This window comes from Rattus rattus, chromosome 2, assembly GCF_011064425.1.
Source record: "Rattus rattus isolate New Zealand chromosome 2, Rrattus_CSIRO_v1, whole genome shotgun sequence".
In the NCBI taxonomy this organism is placed as follows: Eukaryota; Metazoa; Chordata; class Mammalia; order Rodentia; family Muridae; genus Rattus; species Rattus rattus.
Window position 1 is genome coordinate 143,230,514 of NC_046155.1, and position 27,771 is coordinate 143,258,284.

At 38.8% G+C, this 27,771-nt stretch overlaps 2 protein-coding genes across 11 annotated transcripts in view; one reads left to right on the forward strand and one right to left on the reverse strand.

Annotated features, from left to right (window-relative positions):
- Positions 1–1,321: 1,321 nt before the first annotated feature.
- Nipa2 (NIPA magnesium transporter 2) lies at positions 1,322–27,450 on the forward strand. Of its 8 annotated transcripts, XM_032893515.1 has the most exons (8): positions 1,517–1,625; positions 2,307–2,427; positions 3,297–3,370; positions 12,307–12,535; positions 13,971–14,027; positions 19,318–19,408; positions 21,015–21,175; positions 23,489–25,743. In XM_032893515.1, the coding sequence occupies exons 4-8, from the start codon at positions 12,397–12,399 to the stop codon at positions 24,118–24,120; spliced, it is 1,080 nt and encodes a 359-aa protein (XP_032749406.1). In that variant the 5' UTR covers positions 1,517–1,625; positions 2,307–2,427; positions 3,297–3,370; positions 12,307–12,396; the 3' UTR covers positions 24,121–25,743. The 8 variants fall into 8 exon arrangements, with proteins under 8 accessions (XP_032749404.1, XP_032749408.1, XP_032749402.1 ...); XM_032893513.1 differs by lacking the exons at positions 1,517–1,625; positions 3,297–3,370 and adding an exon at positions 1,322–1,429; XM_032893511.1 differs by lacking the exon at positions 3,297–3,370 and having other exon boundaries at positions 1,353–1,625.
- Positions 26,319–27,771, reverse strand: part of Cyfip1 (cytoplasmic FMR1 interacting protein 1) — an 89,959-nt gene continuing 88,506 nt past the window's right edge. For 2 of the 3 annotated variants that reach the window (XM_032893509.1, XM_032893510.1), the window contains one exon: positions 26,860–27,024. In XM_032893509.1, coding sequence (XP_032749400.1) covers positions 26,860–27,024 — 165 coding nt within the window. Of the gene's footprint in view, positions 27,025–27,771 lie in introns of all 3 variants that reach the window. The other variant, XM_032893508.1, reaches the window with a different exon arrangement.

Genomic DNA, 27,771 nt, shown 5'->3' on the forward strand with positions numbered 1-27,771 from the left:
TCACAAAATATTAGATATGGAATGTTATGCATTAGAAAAATTATTTGGGCATTTAAAGAGCCTGCCTTCGTACTAAATAGGCACAGCACACATGTGCTGATCCCACATACACCTGTTCTAATAAACAGTGCTTTTATGATCAACAGGTCTTTGGAGGTGCCTGTTGTCATCTTTATCAGTTATTCCTGCCTATCAATTCAAACCAAAATGAGATGGCAATCACTTATTCTTTCTCATATGTCTATGGGTCAGTGGGGCAGTTTTGCTGATGTGCACCAACCTGACCCTTGCCAGCAATTACGAGTTAGCCAGGAAGTCAGGAGGGTGGCTTTGTTCCTTGTCTACATTGTTCTACATTGTTCCCTCCTGCCCACCAGTCCAGGCTTCTTATCAAGTTTCATTTAGATAACTGGCAGTTTTCTTTGCTTAACACCATTCCCGGGTCAATGCAGATTCAGGGAGAGTGGAAATGCAGGTACTGTAAAATGTGTAGACACAAGGAAAGGCGGAGAAAACAGAGTCATTCTTCATTTATCTACCAGACCATCAAAGTCCCACTTGTCAGTCATTATTCTCCACCTTATATGTCATCTAGGAGTTCGCTGAACCTAAGTATTGAGCAAAATAAGTCCCCAGAGCCAGTTTTAAGACACTTGGGTTATCTGGTTGTCAAGTTCACAGCAGAGTGGCTTTTAAATTAGATACTTAGCCACTCCTGTAATATTTTAGGCCATCACTTCAAAAGCATTAGAATAGGGAATAGGAAAACTACACTGCTGTTTTTATGTTTCGATAAATATATAGTTCATTTTACAAGGATTCCCCCACTCCCCCCTTCCATCACCACCACAATGTTCTCGAGATTAGTCACATCCCGGAGTAACATATTCAAAGACCTTTACGCCTGTAACCAAGGATTTTCAGTAGCCCTCGATGGATTATCCAAACTAGAAGCTGCTGAGGAAATGCTGGACTGTGTTTCCTGTGCATCTCTTGGAAAAGAACGCTTGCCCAAGGCCGGATTCTTACCAAATCACAAGGTCTTCCCCAAGCTTTACCGCCTCTTTCCTGGAAACCTGTCTTCTTGCCCTGCCCACTTCCGCCCTTTGCGGTCAAACCCACGCCTTCATTCCCAAAGGTCTCACAGGAAGACTCCCAGAAATTCGGATTTTAAATAAGGAGCTCACAGGGCTTGATTTTTTAAAATCAGGACTTGATTTTTTTTTTATCAGTTGGTGAGCAAAGACCATCTTAGAAGACACCACTCCTAGCCCTCAGGGGCGAACGAAGAGCCTTGAGGGGGCAGGGCCTGAGCTGAGCCCGCCCAGTGCGTACGCGGTTTTACGTCACTACTCTGCGTCCAGGTTTCCCGGCAGGTTCGCGGCGGCCCCGCTGGTGCTGGCCGCGGTGCGGCCGAAGGCTGTCCGAGGTAGGCTCCTCTCGGCTCTCCTATGGAGAAGGCGGCGCTCACTGCAGTCCCGGATGCACGAACTTCCCGCGGGACGTCGCCGGAGACGGTGGCTGTGTGCGCGCAGGAGCGAGCTGCCTGCGTGGGGGTCTGAGCGGGCACTCGGGTCGCGTCCCGGAGGGAGCCGCGTCGCCCGCCGGCCTGCGACGGCCCTAAGGTAGCTACTTCCTGTAAGCAAGCACCAGGGCTGGGCTGCGGGCTGTCTCGGCCGCCTGAGGTCTGAGAAGGGTTCCAGGGGCGACTTTCTTTTTCGCATGTTCTGAGGTGGACGCAGCTTCCCTTGTGATCCGCAGTGAGGAAGTCCGTGGTGAGTCGGATGATTGCCATTCAGTCTGGCGGAAGTCTGGCTGGTTGGCCCTGTCCGATCGCGTACTTGATAAGTTCTGTATATCAGTTTTATTTGCCTTCACGAGTTTTCAGAAGATGGTTTCAGCTCGCTGTAAGGTTTTGAGCATGCTTGCCTCAATTCCCTAGCACTTAATAGGGTCGACGAATCTTCCTTTTCATGCAGTTACACAAAACGCAGTGTTTTGGGTTCATGCTTCTTTGATTTTACTACTATAATGTCAAGGCATTTAGTTTAGCAGTGAGTCTTGAGTTCTGTTTCTTGGGATTCTGTAGCAAGTGCCCATTTGATACAATATTATTTATTTTTAAATTAAAAGAGGAAGTCCGGGAGCAGAGACCTTTCATTCCAGTAAGCTGTATGTAGAAGCTCACTTGACTGGTTCTTACAGTACTTACTAAGTGAAAGAACATGGAAGCCAGTAACTATATTTCTAAAAGTATCTATTAATTTTCTGTCCTTTCACCTACTTCCATATTTTCTTCTTTCCAGGGTGGAACTACTCTGCCATGGTTAAATACTTTAAATGGGAATAAAGGATAGCATTTCCAAGAAAATGAGAATGAATAAATCATCTCTGTTTTTTAAAAGAAAGACCATATTAAACTTACATGTAAGTTAAAACTTTAATTTCTAACAGTTTTGCTGAGGTAGGTCAGAGATTAGTTTCAGTAGTATTTCAAGTGTGGGTTTAAAATTATTAGCCAAGAAACTGGGGAGATGGCTCAGTTGGTAAAATGCTTATCTCTTAATCACCCTCATGAACATCTAGGCATGTAGCAGCCCACCTCTGTCTAACTAGTCTTGTTGAGTCAGTAAGCTTCAAACTGATTGAGAGACCCTATCTGGAAAAATAAGGTGGAGAGTGTCCGATACTGCTGTTTTCTTTAGTTTTCTGCAGATGTGATCTCACATGAGGAAACCCCACTATTTCTACTTGCTGGTTGGTGTGCACACACAAGAAAAATTAGCTAAACATGAAGTTGAGCATGCTAAAAGCTTTAGATAGCAGTAAAAACTATGTAGAAGTAAACTTGAGAACTGAACTTTTAGTTCACCATACTTCATAGGTATGGTGGTACAAGCCTGTAATTCCAGCACTCAGGAGACCGGGACGGAATGATTTCAAGATCAAGGCCAGCCTGGACTACATAAGGAGAGCCTTCAGCTCTAACATTTTAAGATGGTATGGCAGTCAGGATTAGTAGAGCCAATCTATTTTCTGAGTGACCCCCTCATGAGTGCCTACATTGTGAGATGGGTTTTCTGTAGCTGTAAAGGAGAACTATTTTCTGACATTGTGTGAGGCAGTAGCCTTTTGTTATTAGATGTAAGAGAAGCAAGTCTACTTGTTTTGAAGCTCTGTGAAGATATAAAATGATTCACACATGACTACATAGTACCCATTTTTTTCTATAGAAAAAGTAAAAAGCTTCACCTAAACTCTGATTTATTTATCGATGTTTGTTGTGGTGTACACAGGAACTCCATAGAGTGGCATGGTGATGGTGGAGTAAAAGAGAGACGTGCTTGCATCAAAGGATGCAAAGTAACAAGTATGTAGAGTAAGTTGTGAGAGTTAATGTATAACATGAAGTTTAAAGTTAGTAAAAATTGTATTAGAGACTTTAAAACTCCTTACTTGATAAACTAAACAGAGTTCTACATACTTCTGTATTGAAGAACTAAGCACATATCTCAGATTAAAAAGTTCCCAGGTATAACACTTTGTATATATCTAATTGTATTAATTTTGTGTAGATAAATTTGAAATTAACACTTGTCTAAAGTTTTTCGATGACTATAGGTAAAAATAAATGGATTGCAAGTGTGTTTATGTCTTTTGGCTTTGTGTCTTGCTTATAGGGGCTCCTGTGTGGTCTGACATGTGATGTTATTTGACTGTGGTATCTCACATATCTTTACTCACTTAGGATCAACCATAGTAATCTTTCCTTTTCCAGAAAACAGCATACCTGCTCTTAAGTAGAACCTGAATTTATATTGCTGCTTTGTTCTTTTTCCATCCCTTTCAAGTGTGCTCAATGTTACCTCATCAAGGCCTCCTCCCTTAGCGCCTTAATGTGCATTAGTTTTCATCGCAGCATTTACCACATTGCAGTGTCCTTTTATTTATTGCTTTACTCTGCCTCCAACTGGGAGGTAACTTTCATGAAGACCAGAGTTTTGATCTGTTTTTTTTTTTCTTCATGGCTCTATCCCCTGTTCATAAATACATTATGTACTCAGAACATCTTTGTTAGTTTAAGTAAATGTGATTGATAGACAAGCCAGTTCTTCACTGAGTGCCACAGTGAAGGAGGTTATGATCTATTTAAGTAGCCTTAATACAGATTAGAAAATTCAGAATGGAACAAGCAGAAGACTAGGGAGTCCATGAATCATGGTAATTACTTTGGCTCCTGGAATTCAAGCAGGACTTGGTTACAGGAGTGCTTTTTGATTGCGTCCTTTACAATGAAGACAGTAAACAATTAGGAGTAGGTTAAAGTGGCAGCCATGGGAAGAACACAAGGTATGTGAAATACGGTATTAGGAAATACGATTTAAAAGTTAGGTGTGGAATAAAGGAAGGGTCTCAGTTATTGGTCTTAATTAAAATATTAAGACTTTGGTAAATAGTGGGTAATCATTCTAAGGTTTTTTGTTTGTTTGTTTTTGCTTTTTAATTTTTGCTCATGTTAACTATACTACATCCTAACTCCTAAGTTTTTAAGCAGGGGAATAAGATCGGCAGAGATGTTCTCTACCCCAGTTGACATTATATGGTTTAAATTGGCTTAGGGCCGGGAGGCATGGAGACACCGATCTGATTAGGTAGAGCAGATGCAAGGTCATGTTCTAAAGGTAGAATACGTATGACACTGTTGGCTCTTTTGTACACTTCTGAGGAATACTACTGGGGCGGAGAAGGTGACTACATTGGGACCCTGCTTTAGTTGCAGGTTACCTGCTGTGATTAGGAGACATCCTTTGAGAAAAGGAGAGAACAAAGGATGGAACCTGGGTTGAGTCCTGGTTCTGCTTCCTGCTGGTGCATAACAAGTTGTTTAATGTCTCTGCCCGTTTTCTCATTCCTAGCTTCTTCCACTTAAAGATGTTAAATGTCCTGCTTTGTTGATCTCTATCTTACTACCTTGATACAGGGTCTCTCACTGAACCTGTGGCTGAGCTGGCGAGAAGCAAGCCTGAGCAGTCCTATTCTCTGCTTTCTCCCCTGTTCCTAGTGCTGCCATTAGAGGTACTGCTGAGACCATACCCAGCTTTTTTAAACTTAGGGTGCAGGATTTTGAACTTGGGTCTTCATATCTGCTTAGCTATCTTCCATGTCCTCTATGTTTTTCTCATTCAGCTGTCTTTAAGCTTGCCTGTCTTATAGAAAATATCCGTGCAGCATATGCTCAGCTGTGTTTGACCTTCCCAGGTCACCTTCACCTTCACAGAGAGTAAGAACTGGGTATGACCAGATCAGAGACTATCAAATCAACTCATTTCTTTCAGGACATTCCCACATTTAGCCTATTAGTAAACTATAAGTCCAAATGAGGTAATTAATTTTCATAGTTTAATGGCTTATAGCTGCCTTAGAATTTGAAGACAAGCCTACACTCCTCCCCACCTGGTATTATTTCCAGAAGTAAACAGACTGAAAAGTCAACCTTAATTCTAGAAAAGCATTCATATAAAATTTGCTGCCACAAATGAGTGCTTTTGTAGGAAACCACCATAGATAGCCAAAGTAATTTTCTTTAAGGAACTTAGAGAGTTCGAAGATGAAGAGTTTTTCTTCAGGGAGCTGAAGACTTGGCTCTTGTTGCTCTTGGAGATAACCAGCACTCACAGCCATCTGTAACTCTGTTCCTGGAGACTGGCCTTCATGAGCACCAGTGGCACACATCAGTACATGCACATATGGAAATCACTTCTACATACAATACTTATTTAAAGTTTTTTTCCCATCTTTATTAACTTGAGTATTTCTTATTTACATTTTGATTGTTATTCCCCTTCCTGGTTTCCGGGCCAACATCCCGTAACCCCTCCTCCTCCCCTTCTCTATGGGTGTTCCCCTCCCCATCCTTCCCCCATTACTGCCCTCCCCCCAACAATCCCATTCACTGGGGGTTCAGTCTTGGCAGGACCAAGGGCTTCCCCTTCCACTGGTGCTCTTACTAGGATATTCATTGCTACCTATGACGTTGGAGCCCAGGGTCAGTCCATGTATAGTCTTTGGGTAGTGGCTTAGTCCCTGGAAGCTCTGGTTGCTTGGCATTGTTGTTCATAAGGGGTCTCGAGCCCCTTCAAGCTCTTCCAGTCCTTTCTCTGATTCCTTCAACGGGGGTCCCATTCTCAGTTCACTGGTTTAATGATGGCATTTGCCTATGTATTTGCCACATTCTGGCTGTGTCTCTCAGGAGAGATCTACATCCGGTTCCTGTCGGCCTGCACTTCTTTGCTTCATCCATCTTGTCTAATTGGGTGGCTGTATATGTATGGGCCACATGTGGGGCAGGCTCTGAATGGGTGTTCTTTCTGCCTCTGTTCTAAACTTTGCCTCCCTATTCCCTCCGTTATTTAAAGTTTTTTAAAGTTTCTCTTCAAAGACAGAACAGTAATTGATAATTTCTAAAACCACATGTACATGATTGAGGTGACTTGCTCCCAAAGCCCTTTCAACTTTATATGTTTGGATAGTATGTTAAGTAAAAAGAAAAAGAAAAAAAGAGATTTTAAACAGTGTCATGGAACTTTAAATTGTGAAGGAAATTCTTAAATAAGGCATAATAAAAGTAGGAGCAATTAACTTTCATTGACCTTAGAATAAAATGAATGGCTTTCTAGGATTAAGGTTGCTTTTTCAGTCTGTTTACTTCTGGAAATATACCAGTTGGGGAGGAGTTCAGGCTTGTCTTCAAATTCAAAGGCAACCACCAAACTATGAAATTGAACGCCTTTATGTGAACTTAAGTACATAAAATAAATGCACTATTTTAATCACCCCTTTACCTTATTGATAGGGGAGAGGGTGATCAGTTCTCACTTCACGACCCTGGTGTGTAAGGTAGACAGCAGTTTCTTAGTTTCCTGTACTTAAACCAGAGAACCAAACACTGAACACACCATGCAGAGCCTCCTGGGTGTGGTATTCAGATTAGATTAATGAACTGTAGGAAGCAGGCTTTTTAATCAGAGGAGTAGCTTGTAGCTCCTGAGGGAGATGTGATTTCTTGACTTGATAATTTCTTAGTCTGGGAGAATACCAACACCCAAAACATGGTATTAACAAAACAGTGCCTGGTTTCTGTGATAATGTTAGTTTGACTTTAGATTTTTTTTCTTTTTAAATCAACAGAAGTATGGAGGGGAATTTGTAGTGAAGCAGTTCATGGTTTTCCTAGATGTATTAGATGTCATGGCAGCAAATAATATTGATGTTTTTGTTGTTAGCTTTAATTTTTTTGTCATACCATGCTGGCTAATTTTATGTCAACTTCTCACAAACTAGTGTCACTTTGGACTCAGGAACCTCAGTTGAGAAAATGCCCATACTAGACTGGCCAGTGGGCAAGCTAGTGATGCGCTTTCTTGAGTGATGATAGATACGGGAGTGCCCAGCTCTCTGTGGGCCATTCATCCGTGGGGCTGGTGGTCCTATAAAAAAGCAGGCTGAGCAAGCTAGTTGTTAGAGCACAGCACTCCTCCCAGCCTCTGCATCAGTTTCTCCTCAAAGTTCCTGCCCTGAGTTTGATGATGGACTGTGATGTGGAACTGCTAACAAAATAAACCCTTTCCTTCCCAAGATCTTGGCTATGGTGTTTTATCACAGCCTGAGAAACTCTAAGATAAATGTAATATATTTTGATCATATTCTTTCCCCTCCTATTATGTCTCTTAGACAACACCCCTCCCAATTTCATGTTCCCATTCTCTCTTAAAACAGATAGATAGATAGATAGATAGATAGATAGATAGATAGATAGATAGATAGATAGATAGATAGATAGATGGATAGATGGATGGATGGTAGGAAGGAAAGAAAGAGAAGAAAAGAAAAGAAAAGGAAGAAAAGCAGTAAGACAAAAAAAAATAACAAAGCAAAAACATGGAGTCCCTTTTGTGTTGGCTAACTGGAGTGTGGGTGATATATCCAGTATCACTCCATTGGAGAAAACTGACTTTTCCTTTTCCAGTAGGGATTGATTGGTTATAAATTGCTTTTGGGGTAGGAATGAGACTTTGTGTCTACTTCCCCTTCTCCGTGCTGGGATTTTTGTGGTGTCACAGACTCCATGAGCTCATATTCCAGTTTGTACCAACCTTGTTAGTCTAAAATGCTGTTTCTTTGGGGTCAGCCAACACTTGTGGCTCTTAGAAGTCTTTGTGCCAAGCAGGGCAGTAGTGGCGTCCACCTTTAGTCCCAGCACTTGGGTGGCAGAGTCAGGTGGCTCTCTTGAGTTCTAGGATAGCTAATGCTGTATGACACATTTTTTTCTCTCCATTGATTTGTTGGTAGGCATCAGCCATTGGTATTTTGTACTGTGAACAGAGCTATAGTACACATGTATATGAAGATGATTTTTGTGGCATGCCAGCAGTTTTTTCAGGTACAGGGCCATAAATGGTATAGTTATATCATATCTTCTGTTTTTAGTTTTTGGAAGTGTTTTCATACAAATAAATAGGCTGTACTCATTTACACCTCCGTTCATGTTTCCTTATTCCACCCCCCTCTATTGTTTTCTTGATAGTCATTCTGACTGAGTTGAGATGGAATCGAAGTTCAATTTTGATTTACATTTTCCTGATAGCTAAGGATGTTGGTTATTTATTGGTCAAAATAAATGTTATTAACATTTTTTGGTTATTTATTGGTCACTTGTAGAGGAAAACATTTGTGTGTGAGAGTGTATTTGGGGTGTGTGATTGTGTTCTTTGATGCATATATGAAGATTAAAGGACAATCTCAGTTGTGAGTCTTCACCTTCTACTTTGTTATGAGACAGGAGTATTTGTGTACTTAGTTTTTGTTTTGGTTTCTGGTTTGGTTTTGGTTTTTTTGAGGCAGGATTTTTCTGTGTAGCCCTGGCTCTCATGGAACTCATTTTGGAGACCATGCTGGTCTAGAACTCAAGAGATTGACCTGCCTCTGTTTCCCAAGTGTTGGAATTAAAGGTGCACGCCACCACCGGCTGGCTGCTAGTTAGGTTTTTTATTTATCCTTTTCCCAGGCTGTGAGCATTGTCATTGCATTTTACTTAATGTCTAGTGTTATTACTTCCTATTGTACTTTGATAGTTTTCAGTTCTGGCTCTGGCAGTTTGGTTGTATATTACAATGCTGATCTAGATGATGAAGCTATTTATTACATATTAATGACCACTCCAGAATAGGCAGCTTTATTTTTTAGGGTCAATTAACATTCATTCTCTTCATCTGTATTGATTTAGAAAACATGAAGCATACTTTGGAGCTGCCACAAAGCTGTGATCTTACAAGGCCAATAATTTGCTTAGCGCTTAGGTGATGACTTGCCTATAAACAAGTAACCAGGCGTGTAGAGTGTGATAGGAACAGTGTAGGCAGAATTCTTTCTTATGAGTGTTATACTGATGCTGCTGTTTGACCTGTTTCTCCTTCACACGATGAACATTAGCTTAGACTGTTGGGGCAACTTTGCTTTTGGAACTTGGTTGTGATTTCTGCCCTGAGATTCCTGCAGCTTTTCAGCATTTTGAAGGTGTGTTTAAAACCTTTCATGTGGAATCGCTAAGTCAAACACAAAAGTTTTTTTTTTTTTTTTTTTTTTTTTTCTTTTTTTTTTTTGGAGCTGGGGACCAACCCAGGCCTTGCGCTTCCTAGGTAAGCCTACCACTGAGCTAAATCCCCAGCCCCCACAAAAGTTTTTACATACAAATCCTTAGTTTTCAGAAGTCAGATGAAAACTGGGCATGATGGCTTACTCATACCTTGCTATCCCAATATTTGAATACTTGTTTATAAACAAGTAACCTGAGCTCTAAGCAAATTATTGGCCTTGTAAGACCACAGCTTTCTGGCAGCTCTGAAGAATGCAGAAAACATAGGTCTTTACAACTAAGACATATGTTTGACTCCCATGTTGGAAATTTTATACTTACTGTACAGTCTGTTGAACTGTTTAACTTAGTCATCTAAGGGATATATATATCATCATATGGATAAACATCATTATGTTCATAGTTTTGAGTCAGCCAGTCAGCTGTGATAATTCTGTATGTTTCCTTGTGTTGCGATCAATGGGTTCTGTAGAATATGCTCTTCACTAGATGTATTAGTCAGTATTATCTAAAAGAACAGAGCTGATTGAAAGATCATATATATTAAAAGAGGCTTAACTTTTTTATGGGTTTGAGTGTTTCACCTGTATATATATGCACTGCATTTTCCTCTGGTGCCCATGGAAGTCAGAAGAGGATGTATGAGTTACAGATGGTTGTAAGCGACGATATCTGTGCTTAGAATCAAACCTGAGTTCTCTGCAAGAGGACCTCATTTTGAGAGGGAGTATGATATGGAAGGACCTGGAGGGAAGAAAGGGAAGTTTAGAGAAGTGATATCCTTAGATTTTAGTTTAAAAATAAATTAAGAGAGGGAAAAGGCCAGTTGAGGTGGTGCATGCCTTTAATCCCACACTTGGGAGGGAGAGGCAGGTAGATCTCTTGAGTTCGAGGCCAGCCTGTTCTATAGAGCTAGATTCAGGACAGCCAGGGGTACACAAAGAAACTCTGTCTCAAAGCAAACAAACAAAAATCTACACACAGAGAGAAACAAAATCAGCTGGTTCGAATATCAGTGAGGGCATACCAGCACCCAAATATATGAACTTGCCAGAAGGAGTGAAGAAGGCAGGCTGATAAAAAGCAGTTTCCTTCTTCCATGTTCATTTACCTAGGCTGCCATTATATGATGCCTCATTTAGGGTGGGCCTTCCTGCTTCAGGTAGTCTGATCGAAGAAACCCCTTACAGGAGAGCCTGGAAGCTTGCATTTACTTGATTCTAGATGTAGTAAAGTTGGCAACCAAGATTAACCATTACATGTGGTGATGGCAGGGTATAAAGGAATAACCAAAGTGTGGGTGACTTTTGATCCAGATGCTAAACTGGCAATCTGCCACATTCAGTTTCTTTGCCATTTATCAGAGCAGACCTGATAGCCAAGTCCCAAATCTGTAGGATGAGAACGATCTCATTGAAGTGTATGGGAGTCATAATGAAACTACTGGTTTTCCCTGTTTGAAGTGCTACTAACTCAGTGTGGTAGTGTTTATTGCTGCTATAGTACTATCTTTCTTGTCTGCCTCCCTATTAAAGACTAAAAGTTACCATGTTTGTTTTGTATGTACATCTGCATGGATGGGTGTGTCTGCTCCTGGGAAATCAAATCTAAGGCTTTGTGCGTGTTAGGCATGTACTTGGCCACTGAGTTACTTAGCCAAAAAACAAAAAAACAAAAAAAAATAAAAACTATATCATTTTATTTAAAGGATTAAAATAATATTTAGTGCTTGTAGCATGCATCTAATAAATACTATTTGATCAGAGACATTATGGGCCAAGTATGGTGTCAGTGATCTGTAACCTTGTATTCAGGAGGCTGAGGAAGAGTATTTTTACTTCAGGCCTAATCGGGGATGCTGAAAGCTGGAAAAAAGTATGTTTATTTTTTTCCCCTCTGCTTTGTACACCTTAGTTTTAACACCAGTGAGGTTCATGAGTTGGTTCGTTTGGAAATGGACCATCTTGTCAGCTGTGGATTGAACTTTCTGGTCCTTAGTTCTCTAAAGACCAACAATATTACAGTCTGTATACCAATAGATATGTTTGTTAAAATTGTCATCCTTTGCTAACAAAATAGTGCTAAAACTGCCCCTTTCAGCATGTTTCCCGATAGGATAAATAGATTATCATATACTTTTATGTCCTTATAGTTTCCTTTCCCTTGGCCATCTAGGGGCTCCCTATGTTGCTTAAGCTGGCCTTAAACTCCAATTCCCTGTGCATCTGCCTACTGAGTGCGAGGATTGCAGGTGTGTATTACCACACCTAGCCCCATTCATATTTCTAAAAGAATAATATATGCGTAACAAAAACATTTTCTCTATGTGGAGATAAATATATCGCATGTAGATAAATATATTGATAACCTAGATTCATGTATTGTTATGTTTTACTTTTCTTTTAGTGCTAAGTTTAGATAGTGTATGTATTTCTAATCTATTATTAGTCAGATACTAGTTTTGTAATGAGAAAAATAAGTTATCAAAAGCATTTAACTACTTCTTTCTAGAGTTACTGACAAAATACGAATAAGACCAGTACCAAAGTAGTTTCTTTTTTCCTTTATGAGGAGAGAAATGAAGTAAATGTTTGAATTGGATATGAGCTGTCCTGATCGTTTCGTAAAAACTCACCTTATTTCATATCATTTAGGTTTGAAGACTGCATCATCCTGCCTCCAGTACAAGCAGTTTCTCTGTTCGGTGATCAATGTCACTCACAGGAACTTAAGTAACTAACGAAATGAGCCTGGGGCGTGGAAAATATGACTTTTATATTGGTCTCGGATTGGCTATGACCTCCAGCATTTTCATTGGAGGGAGTTTCATTTTGAAAAAAAAAGGCCTTCTGCGACTTGCCAGAAAAGGCTCCATGAGAGCAGGTAAGCTATGCCCTTTAGGTATTAAAAAGTACACATATACTCATACACTCAGGTTCCTGAGTCTAGAGCACTGTCTTCATCCTTTGTGATTATATTTAAATATTTGAACTGTTCAAGGGATTTCTAAATATTTAATAGATAGTCAGATACCACTTTTGTAATGAGAAAAATAAGTTGCCAGAAGTAGTAAACTGTTTCCTTCTATAGTTACTGTCAAAATAGGAATGGGACTGGTGCCAAAGTAGTTTCCAAGGTTTAAATTTCACTATGTCTGTGCGGGAAGAAATGTGATCCACGAATAGAACCAGGTTTTTATTGTAGACTGGGATATTTTGTACGTGATAGAACTTGTGACTTCTACCTTAGATGTTTTTCTTGATGTAAAATTTCACAAAGGAAAGAATGGTCTTGCCTGGTTTGCATTTTCTACTAATTGACCTGAATGGTGTGTGTTGTTTTCCCCCAATTTACAGATATGTTACAGTACGCTGGAGGATACACAGTATAATTGAACTTTAGTTCAATCCATGGACATCCATTATAGTTCCCTTCATTATGAGATATTAATGCTTATGTTCCATCTTCCTGGTTGTACTTCATTTTAGACCTTATTGGACCTTATGAATAGACCATCTTTGTGGCCAGATCTAATTCAGCAATGTTAAAACATAAAACAGAGGCTCTTAGGATTTAATGGACAAAGGAGGAAATACTAGCATCTCAGCTATTTTCTATAGCCGTCTAACCTTGGTCTTAAGGCATCCCTGTTATTATTCCTAAATTATATATAGGCTTGTAAAATTCACTTTTTTTTCCTCATGGACAATGGCTGAAGTACCAATTGCTTTTCAACTTAATATGGTTAAGGAAAAAGTAGATCGTCTCCTGGCAACCTAGTTTGTGAGCATTTCTCAGTCTTTGTAGGACCATAGTGTCTTCTAAGTGGGGCTACATATGTCTCAATAGCTTTCCTCTTTGCTGACTAACTCATTTGAAGTTTATCTATTTCTGCAACCCTCCTCCCTCCAGAAAGGATCTCATTCTAGTTCAGGCTGTCCTGGAACTTAGGCTGTATTCCAGGCTGCCTTCTGACTTGTAGGACTCATCTAGCTTGAGACTTCCAAGTGCTGGGATAGCAGGTGTGCACCACTTGCCCAGCTTTGTTACTTTTTGTTGGTTCATCTTTCTTACTCATTAAAGGTGCCTTTTAAAAGGGCACTAAGTACAAGGCTTAAGTTACTTCTTTAACTCCAGAGTATAGTACAAAGATGAATATTTTTAAGAATCACGATCCTCATATCTCTTTTCTAAAGCAATCTTGAAATATCCAAGAAATCTCATATCAGACATTTTAAAATTTGTGATTAATCCTTTTTACACATTTTACAAGAGAATGATAATCTTCCAACAAAATAAAATATTTCTTTATTCACAGGTCAAGGAGGCCATGCATATCTTAAGGAATGGTTATGGTGGGCTGGACTGCTGTCAAGTATGTATAGAGAACATTTCAAGAAAGCAATATATGTTAAATACTTTACATCTTGTTATAGCTCATATTAGCAAAATTTTAAAACATTTTGTTTGTATAAGTTATATTTAAAAATAGATTGAAGCCTATAAAAGTAGCTTAGTTAATTGCTTATTTATTTCAAATAATAAGATCTTTATAAAAACTAACCTGATTAAAGCATTTTTGATATGTCTTTGCCTTTAAAAACGTTTACTGGATAAGTAGGTTAAAAGGTGTATGTGTGCTGGGGCAGGGAGGAATAGAGCACATGCCTAACATGTAAAACACCCAGGATTTGATTCCCTAGCACTTTACAAAAGAAAAGAAAAAAATTGGCAAATGAAAGTTAGTAGAAAAAAAATGTGATTTTTTTTATTTTATTTTTTCTTCTATTATTTCTCTAGACTGTTCATTTTTATTTTGGTTACTATCTTTATGATGGTAAATGAAGGGGGCTGGAAAGATGGCTCAGTAGTTAAAAGCACATGTTGCTCTTATAGGTGACCTGGGTTCTATTCCCAAAACCCATACAGTTGTTCACAACCGTCTTTAACTCCAGTTCTGCAATATCCAACACCCTTTTCTAACCTCCGTGGGCACCAAGAATGCTCATACTGCACATACATGCATTCAGATAAAACTCTGAGACACAAAATTAATCTTTAGATATTTATTTATTTTGTATATAAGTACACTGTAGCTGTCTTCAGACACACCAGAAGAGGGCATCGGATCCCATTACAGATGGTTGTGAGCCACCATGTGGTTGCTGGGATTTGAACTCAGGACCTCTGGAAGAGCAGTCGGTGCTCCTAACCACTGAGCCATCTCTCCAGCCCCCCACAAAATTAATCTTAATGGGAGCTGGAGATAGCTTAGTGGTTAAGAACACTGGCTGCTTTTCCAAAGGACCCAGGTTCAAATCCTAGCATCTACATGGCAGTTCACAATTTGAGTTCCAGTTCCAGGCTGTCTGACACCCTCACACAGACATACACAGGCAGAATACCAATGTAAATAAGACTTATAATGTAAATAAAACTTACTTAAAATGTTTTTAAATGTGAAATAAATTGTCCTTAAGACACTTGAGACATGAGCTGTACAGTGGTGGCACACACCTTTCTTTAATCCCAGCACTTGGGGGACAGGCAAATCTCTGTGAATTTGAGGCCAGTCTGGTCTACAGAATGTGTTTCAGGATAGCCAGGACTACACAGAGAAAACCTGTCTCAAAAAAAAGAAAAGAAAAGATACCCAAGACTTGACATTTAATAGATGCTTATCTGTTGATCATCTCTTATATCCCGCCTGACACATTGTTATTGGTGCTGAAGACATAGTAGAAAAAGGAAAAAAAGTATCTCCTCCCCCCCAAAAAATGCCCACTTGCAAAAAAGCTTACATTTTAAGTAGGGCAGACAGTAAGAATGATAATGATAGGTTAAAGGGTGTGTGTGTGTGTGTATGTGTGTGTGTGTGTGTGTGTGTAGAGGGAAGAAACAGAGCTAGAAGGAGGATATGAACTGGAGAGTAAGTAGACTTTTAGATAGAAGACTAGGAAGGTTAAACCTTACTGAAAAGGTAATATTTGAGTAATAGACAATTGAGGATTTGAGGGATCTGGCCATATAAGGAAAAAACATTTGAAATGAAGGAAATAGTAACTAAAGACTTTGGCTAAGGAATGGGACTAGCCTGTGAATGGGATAGCCTTTTCTTTGATGCCCCCAGTTGTTCTTGCCTCCTGATATTCATACCTTTAAGTAGTCCTCTCTTGCATAGAATTAGTGCTGGCCCGCTGTGGTCACAGAATCCAGGCAGTTTGATGTATGACTTCTAAGGCTACATCATAAATGGAAGATCAGCTTTTCCCTTTTTTCTTGGATTGTTCGTTTTTAGAGAAGCCAGTTGCTGTGCCGTGAAGACTTTCAAACGGTCTTTACAGGGATCCCCAAACAGCAGCCAGTCATACCAGTGCCTGGAATATGGTTCTGACCTACAGATACTACAGCCTTGGTTTACATCTGACTGGGGCTCTTAAAAGATACTGACCATTTCCTAAAGTCTCGGTCAGCAAACCATGTCAGTAAAGTGCTAGTTTTAGACTGACATACTTTAGAGTGATTTGCTCCATAGCTAGTGCTAGAGTATTAAAACTTCAGGAAGCATTAAAGAAAGTTCAGTAGTAAGGGAGCAAGGGAAATAAGGACAGTAGGAAATAGGGGCAGAGAAACGAGGGCATTTATTAAGCAATGTTGGACTTTTTAGGTCACAGAAAGGATTTTGAATTTGTTAGATTGACAGCCATTGGAGAGCTTCAATAAAATGTGTGGTATAATTTCTTTGGCTGCTTTGTTTTAAGGCATAGACTGAATATATAAAGAAGAGGTGACAGCATGAACCAGGGAGTATAGTTAAACAAATTCTGAATGTTTTCAATGTAGAACTGACAAAATGTGTGTATTCTCTTACTGACCAAAATGTATGGTATGAAAGGACATTAAAGACTTGGCCACAGGGGCTGGAGAGATGGCTCAGGGGTTAAGAGCACTGACTGCTCTTTCAGAGGTCCTGAGTTCAATTCCCAGCAACCACATGGTGGCCCACAACCATCTTTAATGGGATCTGATGCCCTCTTCTGGTGTGTCTGAAAACAGCTACAGTGTACTTATAAATAAATGTTAAAAAAAAAAAAAAAAAAAAAAAAGACTTGGCCACAGTCAATAGAAACGACTATTTTGATGCTAAAGATATAGAAAGGACCTGAGCAGATCAGGTAGGAAGAGATCAGGAGTTTGTTCTGAGTGCATTAATGTTAAAAGTTTATATTAAATAAAGCAGATAAAGAGATTGGCAGTTAGACAGCTCTGGACTTTTACAAGGTCATTCAGGCTAGTGACAAAACATTGGGAGTTGCTATCTCTTTAAAGCCAAAAGATTGCAGGATATCATTAGGAAATGAGAATATATAGAAGTCCGAGTATCAGATACTCAAAATACAGAGTAGGTAGATTTAGAGTTCAGAGTAGAGACTGGAACTAAGCTTCAAAATAATAAGGAGAGACCAAGTAAGCCTTCTGTCTTTAGAGCCAAGTGATAGGGTTTGGGGAAAGAGTTTTGGTTGGTATCAGATGATGTTGATACAATGTAAGTACAGTGAGGATTGATCATTGACTACTGGATTCAGCAATATGTAAATCCTTAGTGACCATAAGCAGCAGTTTTAATATTAAAAACTTTTGAGTAAAACTTTCTTTTTTGAAAGATAGGAACTCACAAGAGTATGATTGCTCACACCTTTAATGCCAGTAGAAGCAGACAGGTCTCTGAGTTTGAAACCAGCCTGGTCTACATAGCTACTAGTTCAAAGTCAGCCTGAGCTACATAGTGAGAACATTTCTCACTAATTAGCTAGTTTGTTAATTAAAGGACATGGTTTTTACATAGCCGAGGCTAGACTTAAACTGCTAAGGTAGTAGCAAATGATCTTGAACTTTTGACCCTGCTGCTTCTACGTTCCAAGTGTTGGGTTACATACATGTCCTCTCACTTAGTTTTACAGAGAACTTTTTTGAATATTAAAAAGAAGATGGATATAATGGTATAGTGCTTGAGCTAGACACAGTGATACTTAAAAAAACAGTCACTTTAAAAACCTTTTTTCCTCGCGTTTCCCTGTGTAGCATCTAGAGACTAGGCTCGCCTCAAACTCGAGATATACATGGCTCTGCCTCTGAAGTGCTGGGATTAAAGGCATGAGCCACCGTGCCCAGCACCCTAGTTATTCTTTAGGTAAGGCAGGAAATATCAGGACAATACAAGAAGACTTAAAATACAAATACCACACCCCTACAGTCCCCTTTGACAGTGTTATGTAAGCAGAGAACAGACTGTGGTCAGTGACGCGTTGATTAGTTTTGGTCCATTTCACACAATCTAGAGACACCTGGGAAGAGGAAACTTGAGTGAAGGAATTGCCTCCATCACACTGCCCTGAGGGCTTATCTGTGGAGCATTTTCTTAATGATTGATAGGAGAGGGCCAAGCTCACTGTGGGCAATATCAACCTGGGCGGGTGATACTGAGTTATATTAAAAAGCAGACCTGGGGGGCGGGGGGGCTGGCTAGACATGGCTCAGCAGTAAAGAGCACTTGTTGTTCCTGAGAAAACCCACATCCATCTGTAACTTCAGTTCCAGGGGAGCTCAAGTCCTCCTTTGATTTACTTGGATACCATGCACACATGTAGTATACATGTATACAGGCAAACAAAAACATTCAGATACATAAAAATACATATAAAAATTAAAAAAAGAAAGCCAGTAAACAGCAGAATGATGGATAACACTAGCCTATCTATGATCCTAGTACTTAAGAGGCTAATAATGAAGAACGATCAAGAGTTTTAGGCCAGGAGCTGGAGCAATGGCTTAGTAATTAAGAGCACTGGATGCTCACAACTGTCTCTAACTAGTTCCAAAATATGTACTATCCTCTCTGGCCTCATGCAAAGGGTACACAGATATATATGTAGACAAAACACTCATGGACACAAAATAAAAAAAATTAAAAAGTGTGAGGCCAATCCAGGTTACATAATGAGAACTGATTTCAAAAACAAAACAACCTAAAGAAGGGAAAAAGTACCTTCTCACCACTACTAGAAAAAACCAGTCAAATAGAAAGCATGAGTCCGCGTTAGGGTCGGCCTGGGTAACATAATGAGACTCTGTCTCTAAGAAAGAGAGAAGCAAAGGAGAGAAAAGGACAAAGGAGTAGGGAAGAAGGAAACAAGATGACTGAGTGTGCAGTTGAACTGGCAAGACACAATCTCAAAAGGTAAAAATAAAAAAAGTTGGCTTTTCTTTTCTTTTTTTTTTTTTCCGGAACTGGGGACCGAACCCAGGGCCTTGCGCTTGCTAGGCAAGCGCTCTACCGCTGAGCTAAATCCCCAGCCAAAAGTTGGCTTTTCAATGTCAGCTTCTTTTAATTAGATTTGTTGTCCTAGTTTTACAAATATATTAATACCCTTATACATAAATTATATGTTTTAAATTAAAATTATTGATTTTAATTAAATTTACTGACTTGGATTGTTGGTGCCAGATGTTGGTAATTTACAGCACTCATACCTAGATGAGAGAAGATATGGAAGTTATGAACAACAATATAGTTGAAATAATAGGTATGTGTTGCATAAAATACAGACATCTTCATATTGAGTCCATTCCTGTCTGAGATGGGTTTTTATTGTTCCTCTCTTCAGTGGGAGCTGGTGAAGTGGCCAATTTTGCTGCATATGCATTTGCTCCGGCCACACTGGTGACTCCACTAGGTGCACTCAGCGTCCTTGTAAGGTAAGAATGTATTTCACATGAGAGATGGTATTTCAGTCCGTAAAATACTGAGGTGCTGATTATGTCAATATATTTGAACACCCTTGAGGATTTTTAAATAATCCCTAGTAGTGTTTTTTCAGTTACCTTCTTTGCATAGTTAACTATTGATTTGTGGGACAAAACCACTTTATCTTTGCACTTCTATCTAGGACCAGCATGTTAGTGATTTCAACTTTAGAAAAGTTGCTACTTGTCTAACATTTACCATTCAAGTAAACATACACTGTTGTAGGTAAAATTTATTAACTATTATAGAACATCAAGTCTCGGGTGAGGCGTTGGGGAGGTTGTATACTGCTAAAGACTGGCGTGAGGTACTTGCTTTGCAAGACCAACTTAAAACCTGTCCTGCTTTGTTACTGTAATGATTAATTCAAATAGCTAAGCTTATTTGAAGTCTGGGTTTTTATTACTATTTTGAAAATTGATAACTATTGTTGCTGTTTCTAATAAGTTATATATAAAATATGATTATTTTACGTTTTTATCCTTAACTTTCCTTTATTATACTGTGATCTTATTTGCTTATTCTGTACTTTCTTTTTAGGTTTGAATAAAACTAATATGTTATAAAAACTTTGCAGTTTATAGGCAAATTAAAAATGAAATGTTCTCAGGTTATAGTTTATTGACTCTGTATTTCTGAGTAATTTAGGATGATTGTAGGCAAATCATACACAAATCAATATATAAGGGCCGGCAAGATGGTTTAGCAGGTAAAAGCACTTACTGCCAAGTTTGGTGGAAGGGAGACAGCCTACTTATGCAAGTCATCTTCTCATCTTCACACAGATAGAGAGAGCCAGAAAAGAGACAGAGATGGGGGTGAGGGGAAATAATAAATGTAATTTTAAAAAAGAAGGTAAATGTTAGTACATTGAAGTTTTGTAAACTTGAAGCATTGTTGGATACAGATTTTTTTATTAAGAACTCGGCTGTGTAAAGTACAGCCTTGATTATTTATACGGAGTATTACAGTAAGAAGATGATAAATGCACAGTTTCAGTGTATGTGAAGGGGTGGTTCATTTTGTCCCAGGTGTTTTAGGGCAATAGTTCTGGTGGTCCTAGACTAGACTCTGTGGCTCACACAGAAATGCCAGTCTAAGAGAGAAGCAGTAGAGAAGACAAGGGAGGAAGCATAATAAGTATGCTGCTAAGACAAGGGGGCAGCACTCTATTACAGCATCTTCTGGAGTACTGACATGAGCTCCCAGTAGATACAGAGAGAGGGAGCCACAGTATTCACAGCCAAGCAGTCTCAGTCAGTCTGGTCAGGCTAATTGATTAGGAGGAGGGTGATTGCAGAATAAGCAAAGGAGACAGGTGCAGAATGGAAGCAGAGGCCACGTTTTTCTCCTGCTAGTTGATGCTCACAAATTCAGGTAAAGAGACAGTGCTTTCTAGCTAAACAAACTTTAAGACTTTGTTAAAGTTTTATGATCGATTGTACATTTTCTTTGTCAAAAAACTAGAAATATTTTTGTGTGACTTTGGTAATCTTACTAATTTTAAAAGTTTGAAAAAAGCTAATTTAAGTGTTCAATCTTTATTCTTCCTTTTAGTGCCATTCTGTCTTCATACTTCCTAAATGAAAGACTTAATCTTCATGGGAAAATTGGGTGTTTACTAAGTATTCTAGGATCTACAGTTATGGTCATTCATGCTCCAAAGGAAGAGGAGATTGAGACCTTAAATGAAATGTCACATAAGTTAGGTGACCCAGGTAAGAAAAGCTTAATTAGTACTACTGTACTTAAATTTTATTTTTATTTTAATCTAGATTTTTGTATGTACATAGATGAGTTGTTTTGCACAGGTTATAAGAAATGGTTTTCATGTGTCCCTAGCCTCTTGTCTTTTTTGTTTAATTATGTTTTAATTTCCAAATATATGCTTATATCACTATTTCCTTGATCATAGTCATTATCTGGTACCTATTACATTTACATAGGCTTACTATATTTCTTTATATTCCTCTTACAATAAAACTTTTATTCTTAAGCATTGTGATTACTCCCTTCTTTCTCTCTTCTTTTACTTTCAGTCTCTCACTTTATAGCCCAGGCTGGCCACCAGCACATGGTGCGCGCCTCAGTGTCTCAGGTGCTAAAATTTTAGGTGCATCACTCTACCAGCTTCTTGGAGTTTTCCTGTAGATCTTGAAATTTACCTCAGGATCATTATCTTACTTGGTTAGGCATTCCTAATTATCCCAAAGAAATCCCCACTTCCTCTCAGAACTCTTCTCCATTGTCCGGTTCTATCTAAAGCACATCAGGCAGCCTGGGTGGACTTCGCACCAGTTATCTGGTTCCCTCACCTTTATACTGCTCCACAGTGGATGTGAGTGTTCTGTGCTACTGAGGCACATTCTGAACTGACAGGTAGAATGAACTTGCTTTTCAGACATAGTCTCACCATGTAACTTTGGCTTGTTTGGAACTCTTGTATACACTAAGGTGGCTTCAAACTAACAGAGATCCACTTGCCTCTGCCTTTCAAGTGTGTGCCACCATGCCCAGTTCAGGATTCAGTTTTCTCAGATTTACTGTAGTAGTTGAGTTACCCAGTACTTTTGATACACTCAGAAATATATCTATTACTGTCTTTCTTTCCTTGTTTCTGTCTGCTTTAAATAGCTCGTTGTTTGTGGTGTTTGAAGGAGTAAAGTGGCTTTTCTCGGTCTTGGTTTGTTTCCTGATTGTTTTTATATTTTTCTTCTTTCTGACAAAGTCTCATTATGTAGTCTAGGCCAGTTTTCAACTTTTGATATAGCCAGAGATAATCATGAGTTCCACATGCTTCTACCTCTACTTCCAGAGTGCTAGGGTTACTGGCATGTGCTCCCCATCCCTCCCCTCCCCCCCTTTTCATCTTCAGATGCAGAAGGTCATTTATGTACTATCTGCAGTAGAGAACTTCTGAGAATCACAGAGAACTGTGGCTGGCCCACATAATTGTCACATAATTGTCAGCTATGATGCATACTGCTATTCTCCATACTCAACCAGGACCCCAACAGTTTTTAGGTTCACTTGCTGCTTATCCTGATATTTGATCTATTTCCAGATGTGTCCCTTTTAGGAAAACAACTCATAACTACTGATTTTTATATTTCTTTTTTCTTTCTTTCTTCTTTTTTTGTTTTGTTTTGTTTTGTTTTGTTTTGTTTTTTGAGACAGGTTTCCACTGTGTGGCCCGAGCTGTGCTAGAACTCACTCTGTAGACCAAGCTGGCTTTGAACTCAGAGAGCTGACTGCCTGTTCCTCCCGAGTGCTGGGATTTAAGGTGTACATCACCACCACCTGGCTATAACTTCTGATTTCTGCAGATGGAGATGAACATTCAAGGGCACTTCCTGAACTTAGTCTGCACTAGCATCTCCTTCCCCTGCTCTGATTATCATTTCCCCTGCCGTGTGATTTAGAATACTTTAAAAGTGTTAGTGGTGTAGCCACACTCTCTTATTCCTACTCAAGTGGCAGAGAACAACCTGGTCCACATACAGATCGAGTTCCAGGACAAACTGGGTATGCAGAGAAGTCCTGTCTTGAAAAACCAATAAAAATAAAAATGTTAGTGGTCTAATTTTTTTATGCTATTTTAAAAAGCTATTTTAAATTAAAAGCTTATTTTAATTTTAGACTGTACATTCAAAGTGGTACTGAGGATTGAATTCAGGGCTTTGTATATTCCAGGTGAGTGCTCTGCCAGCTGCACTGTCTCCAGCCCTCCAGTGTGTACTTCTGATGTATTTGTGTGTGATTTTGCTAGAGGAGTAAGGGAAAACTAATTTTTGTTCTAGGTGACAAGTCACCACCTGAGAATTATTTTCTTACAGTCACGTGTCCCTTCGTGTGAATAGGAGTTACCTTCAGTTAGTAACTTACAAATTCTTTAAGATTTCAAAATGAATCCATCAAGTAGTTTTATAGGCAAGACAAATCTGAGGATGCAGTACTGGGAGATACATAAACCTTTCCTGTTGCGTTTGTGTATACATTGTTTCAATATAGCTTTTCTTTGCTTCCTCTAGGTTTTGTGGTCTTTGCAACATTTGTGGTCATTGTGGCCTTGATATTCATCTTTGTGGTGGGACCTCGACATGGACAGACAAACATTCTTGTGTACATAACAATCTGCTCTGTGATTGGAGCATTTTCAGTCTCCTGCGTGAAGGGTTTGGGTATCACTATAAAAGAGTTGTTGGCTGGAAAGCCTGTTCTGCAGCACCCCCTCGCCTGGATTCTGCTGCTTAGCCTTGTGGTCTGTGTGAGCACACAAATTAATTACCTAAACCGGGCTCTGGACATTTTCAACACTTCCATTGTGACTCCAATATATTATGTGTTCTTTACAACTTCAGTTTTGACGTGTTCAGCTATTCTTTTTAAAGAATGGCAAGATATGCCTGTTGATGATGTCATTGGGACTTTGAGTGGCTTCTTCACAATCATTGTGGGGATATTTTTGTTGCATGCCTTTAAAGATGTCAGTTTTAGTCTAGCAAGTCTGCCTGTAACTTTTCGAAAAGATGAAAAGGCAGTGAATGGCAATCTTTCTAATATGTATGAAGTTCTTAATAATAATGAAGAAGACTTACCATGTGGGATTGAACACACTGGTGAAAATATCTCCCGTAGAAATGGAAATCTGACATCTTTTTAAGGATATGTTTGAAAAGTTAACCTATAATTCTGTTATAAAAGTGATTTTTGAGTGTCAGAATGTTATCTGAAAAAAATTGTCCTCAAATAATGTCCTCTAAAGACAATCTTTTTTTTTAAGTTTTCACTAATTTGGATCAAGAAATTACTTTTCTTATATTTAAACAATGGTAGCTCACTAAAATGACCTCAGTACATGGCTAATTTCTAATAACATTGTATTATTGTAAAGGTATTTTACATTTTTATTCATACTCCAGAAATCTAAATGCACTAATGATAAATTTTAAGCCTATAAAAATGTTTTATTTTTTCCATCGGTGATGAACATTAAAATGTACATTTGTGATCCCCATTTCATCAATACCTCATCACACCAAGGCTTCTTGATTATAAAGATATGTGTGTGATTCCAAGAAAATAAGTCTCAGGTGGTGATTTGTCACCCAAACACCTGGTTTCTCACACACATCTGCTGGCCTCCTTTTGGAAAAACCCACTGTGCTATCAGTCAGTACTTGCTGCTTCCATAGTGACTGGATCTGTGTCATCTTATGTGAGCTCTTGGACCTTTTAGTGTGTGTGTTCAGAATGGATTACATTGTCATTCAGCCCTTAACAACTCTGGGATGTCAACAGAGACTTGTGGTTTCTTAAATTTAGAAACTCATGCTTGCATAAAATGACAAGTTGGAACAAAGTTCTTTCTGAATATTCTGATTCCAAATGCTTAGATTTAAAATATTTGTAGAATACATCTCTTTGAACCAAGTGGTTTATTTTGCTTCAGAGTTTGAACCTTTTTTTTTTTTTTTTTTAGAAACTGTGAAAAAAATGTTTATAGAAAAATGCAAATAGGTACAAAAAGGTTAGGCCAATGTAAGGAACACTCTCCAGCTTCAGACCTGCCCACTTCAAAGTCATGTATTAGCCTAAAAAAATTCACCCTCCTCCATGCTACCCCCATTAACAGGAAGAACTGAGGTTTGGGCCTGTGCCTGTTTCCTGTTTCCTCCCCATAGTTGTATAGTGACTTAGATTTTGTGAAGAATTTTTTTTGGAGTGGGGGTTAGCTTTGTTCTACTATTGGCACTCGTAAGGATACATACCTTGTGGGCCATACTGGGTGTAGTCACAGTCCACAAATGTTGTAAAACTGAGCTACATTTCCAGAATTCCTATGTAACTTAAATACCAGAGAGAACAGGTTTCCCCTGCACCCTCACCGATATACTTTGTCTGTTTTATGTACTGTATCTATGTCTTATTTTGCACATAAAAAATAGCCAATGTTCATTCCTTTGGGGGTGAAAAGTTTCCTCATTGAGAATGTGCGTGTTGTATATACAACACTTTATATATATGTAATCTTGTACACAAGCATTTTAATTGGCCTATCACTTGGTAATATGGTTGTTAACTTTTAAAATCTATACTTCATAGGGTCAGTACAGATGCCGTTACAGCTATTCATATCAACAAAAAATATTTTAGGTAACTTTTTGATAAATAGGCTTGTTTAAAATGTAACTCAGGTTTACAGTACAACCGAATAGTACCTGTGTTTTATTTTCTGTGTAAAATAAAGCTCAAAGCTTTTGGATTTTGGTGTTTCCCAGCCCAATGATGTTTCTCTATTTATGTTTGTTTTTAAGACAGGGATCTTACTATGTTCCTTAAGCTGTCCTTGAACTCCCAGCCTCCAGTGATCTTTATTCCTCAGCTTCCCAAGTAGCTGGGACTTGAGTGGCATATCACAGTACCAGATTCTCAATTTCTCTCCTCTTTCTCTACTTTTAGAGCAAAGTTGGGTTCTTGTTTTTCACTGGGCAAGCCCCATAGTGAGATAATTACCCTAGCAATGGAGAAGGTATGTATGCTGAGAGCTGTTAGGGTCAGGTTCCCTCTTCCCTGCCTCCCTGTCCCTTTTTTGCAGTGTCCACTGTCCCATGTCATGCTGTCCTCCCTCCCCCAACTGTTGGCCTTAAAGAGTAGATGCACATACCATAGAAGTTCTCATGTTCCTTTCATGGACAATGCAATTGTTGTATTACATCTCATGTTTCATTTCATCCCTACCCAGACCTTAATGTTAAGTTCTACTTGTGTTTGAAAGATGCCATGATCTGAACACATCCTGTGAAATGTGGGTATGTACAGGGACAGACTATCTTGCTCATGCCAATGAACAAACACAAATAGATTCCATTGATTTTTATTTCTCTAATTGTTAAGTCATATCTCACGAATCAGACTCACTGTTTGATTTACTTGAACAGGGGAAACAATTTCACTATCTTGGCATAAAAGGGAACAATGACTTAGAAAAGATTTCCTAAAAGGCCATCAGAAAAATCCCTAAACAAAGCTACTCATTAAATTTAAAGTAATTGGCAGGGTTTTTTTTTTTTTTAAATACAATTAGTTGGTATTATGCTCTTATAGGATAATGAGTGAATTTCGCATTTTATAACTAGCTACTGGAATATTTAGCATGAAAATATTTGTTAAGACCATAATGGCAACAACTAGTAACCATATTCTCAGACTTCCCAATTCCAAAAGCATATACAATTTTAGTATAGAAAAATATGTAAGTTTTATAAAGTTAAGCTTTCAGATCAAAAAGTATCCCCTTAATTAGGTTTAGACATAATGGAAAATAGCCCCTAAAAATTTCAGTATAGTTTACATAAAGACAAACATGCCATCAGTTACTGGGATGCGATGAGCTTAGCCCTCAGCTGCTGGCTAGGGACTGGTGGATGGGTGGCTGGAAGCAGCGTACGTGTTCCACAGGTGTGCTCTCCCCATCTCCAGATTTCAAGTACTTGTCCAGGATAGTGATGATCTCATCATTGAGAATCTGGAACTTGCGAATCCTCTCCACCATCTTCTTTAATGGCTAAAATTAGATCAGACTGTTAGATTTATTGTACTTTAAAATTCAACAACTCTACTTCAGAAAAATTATAGAAAATTAAATTGACCCCTACCATGTTTCTAACACCATAGTTGGAGTAATGAATACATTTACAATTTAAATTCACCTTGTAATTTTGGTATTGCTAAGTATAGACCTATAAAACTTGAAAACACATTCATTCGATTATCAGTTATCTATTGGCCAGGAGAGGTGGCCTATGTCAATATTATACTACTCAAGATGAAACAGGTTTACTTTGAGTTCAAGGACAGCCTGGACACATGGTAAGTTCCAGGTCACGCTGGATGACCCTTTCTTCCAAAACCCAAAAGCAAACAAAGAAAAAGAACCTATGAGCCAAAATCTGGAATAATAATATATATTATATAATAAAGTGTTCAGTATGCAAATAGTGTAAATTAATTAATTAATAAGATGTAAGTTGTATATATTTCCAGTGTAACAGTTCTGTGGAGAAGATACACTGAGTCTCCTAAGTCTGGATAAAGAGCAGAAACAGAACTTGGAAACATTGCTGGTTTTGCCCACATAGGAGGTGAATGTGAGAAGAGAGGACTGGAATGAAGAGACAGCCTGTATTATACCTGTAAACTCCATGCGAAGCTCTAATAACCCAGGGTGCTAACAATTGACAGTGAACTAAAGCAAATCATCAATGGAGACATTTAAATCGGGTTAAACAAAACAGAAGCTTGTCATGTAACA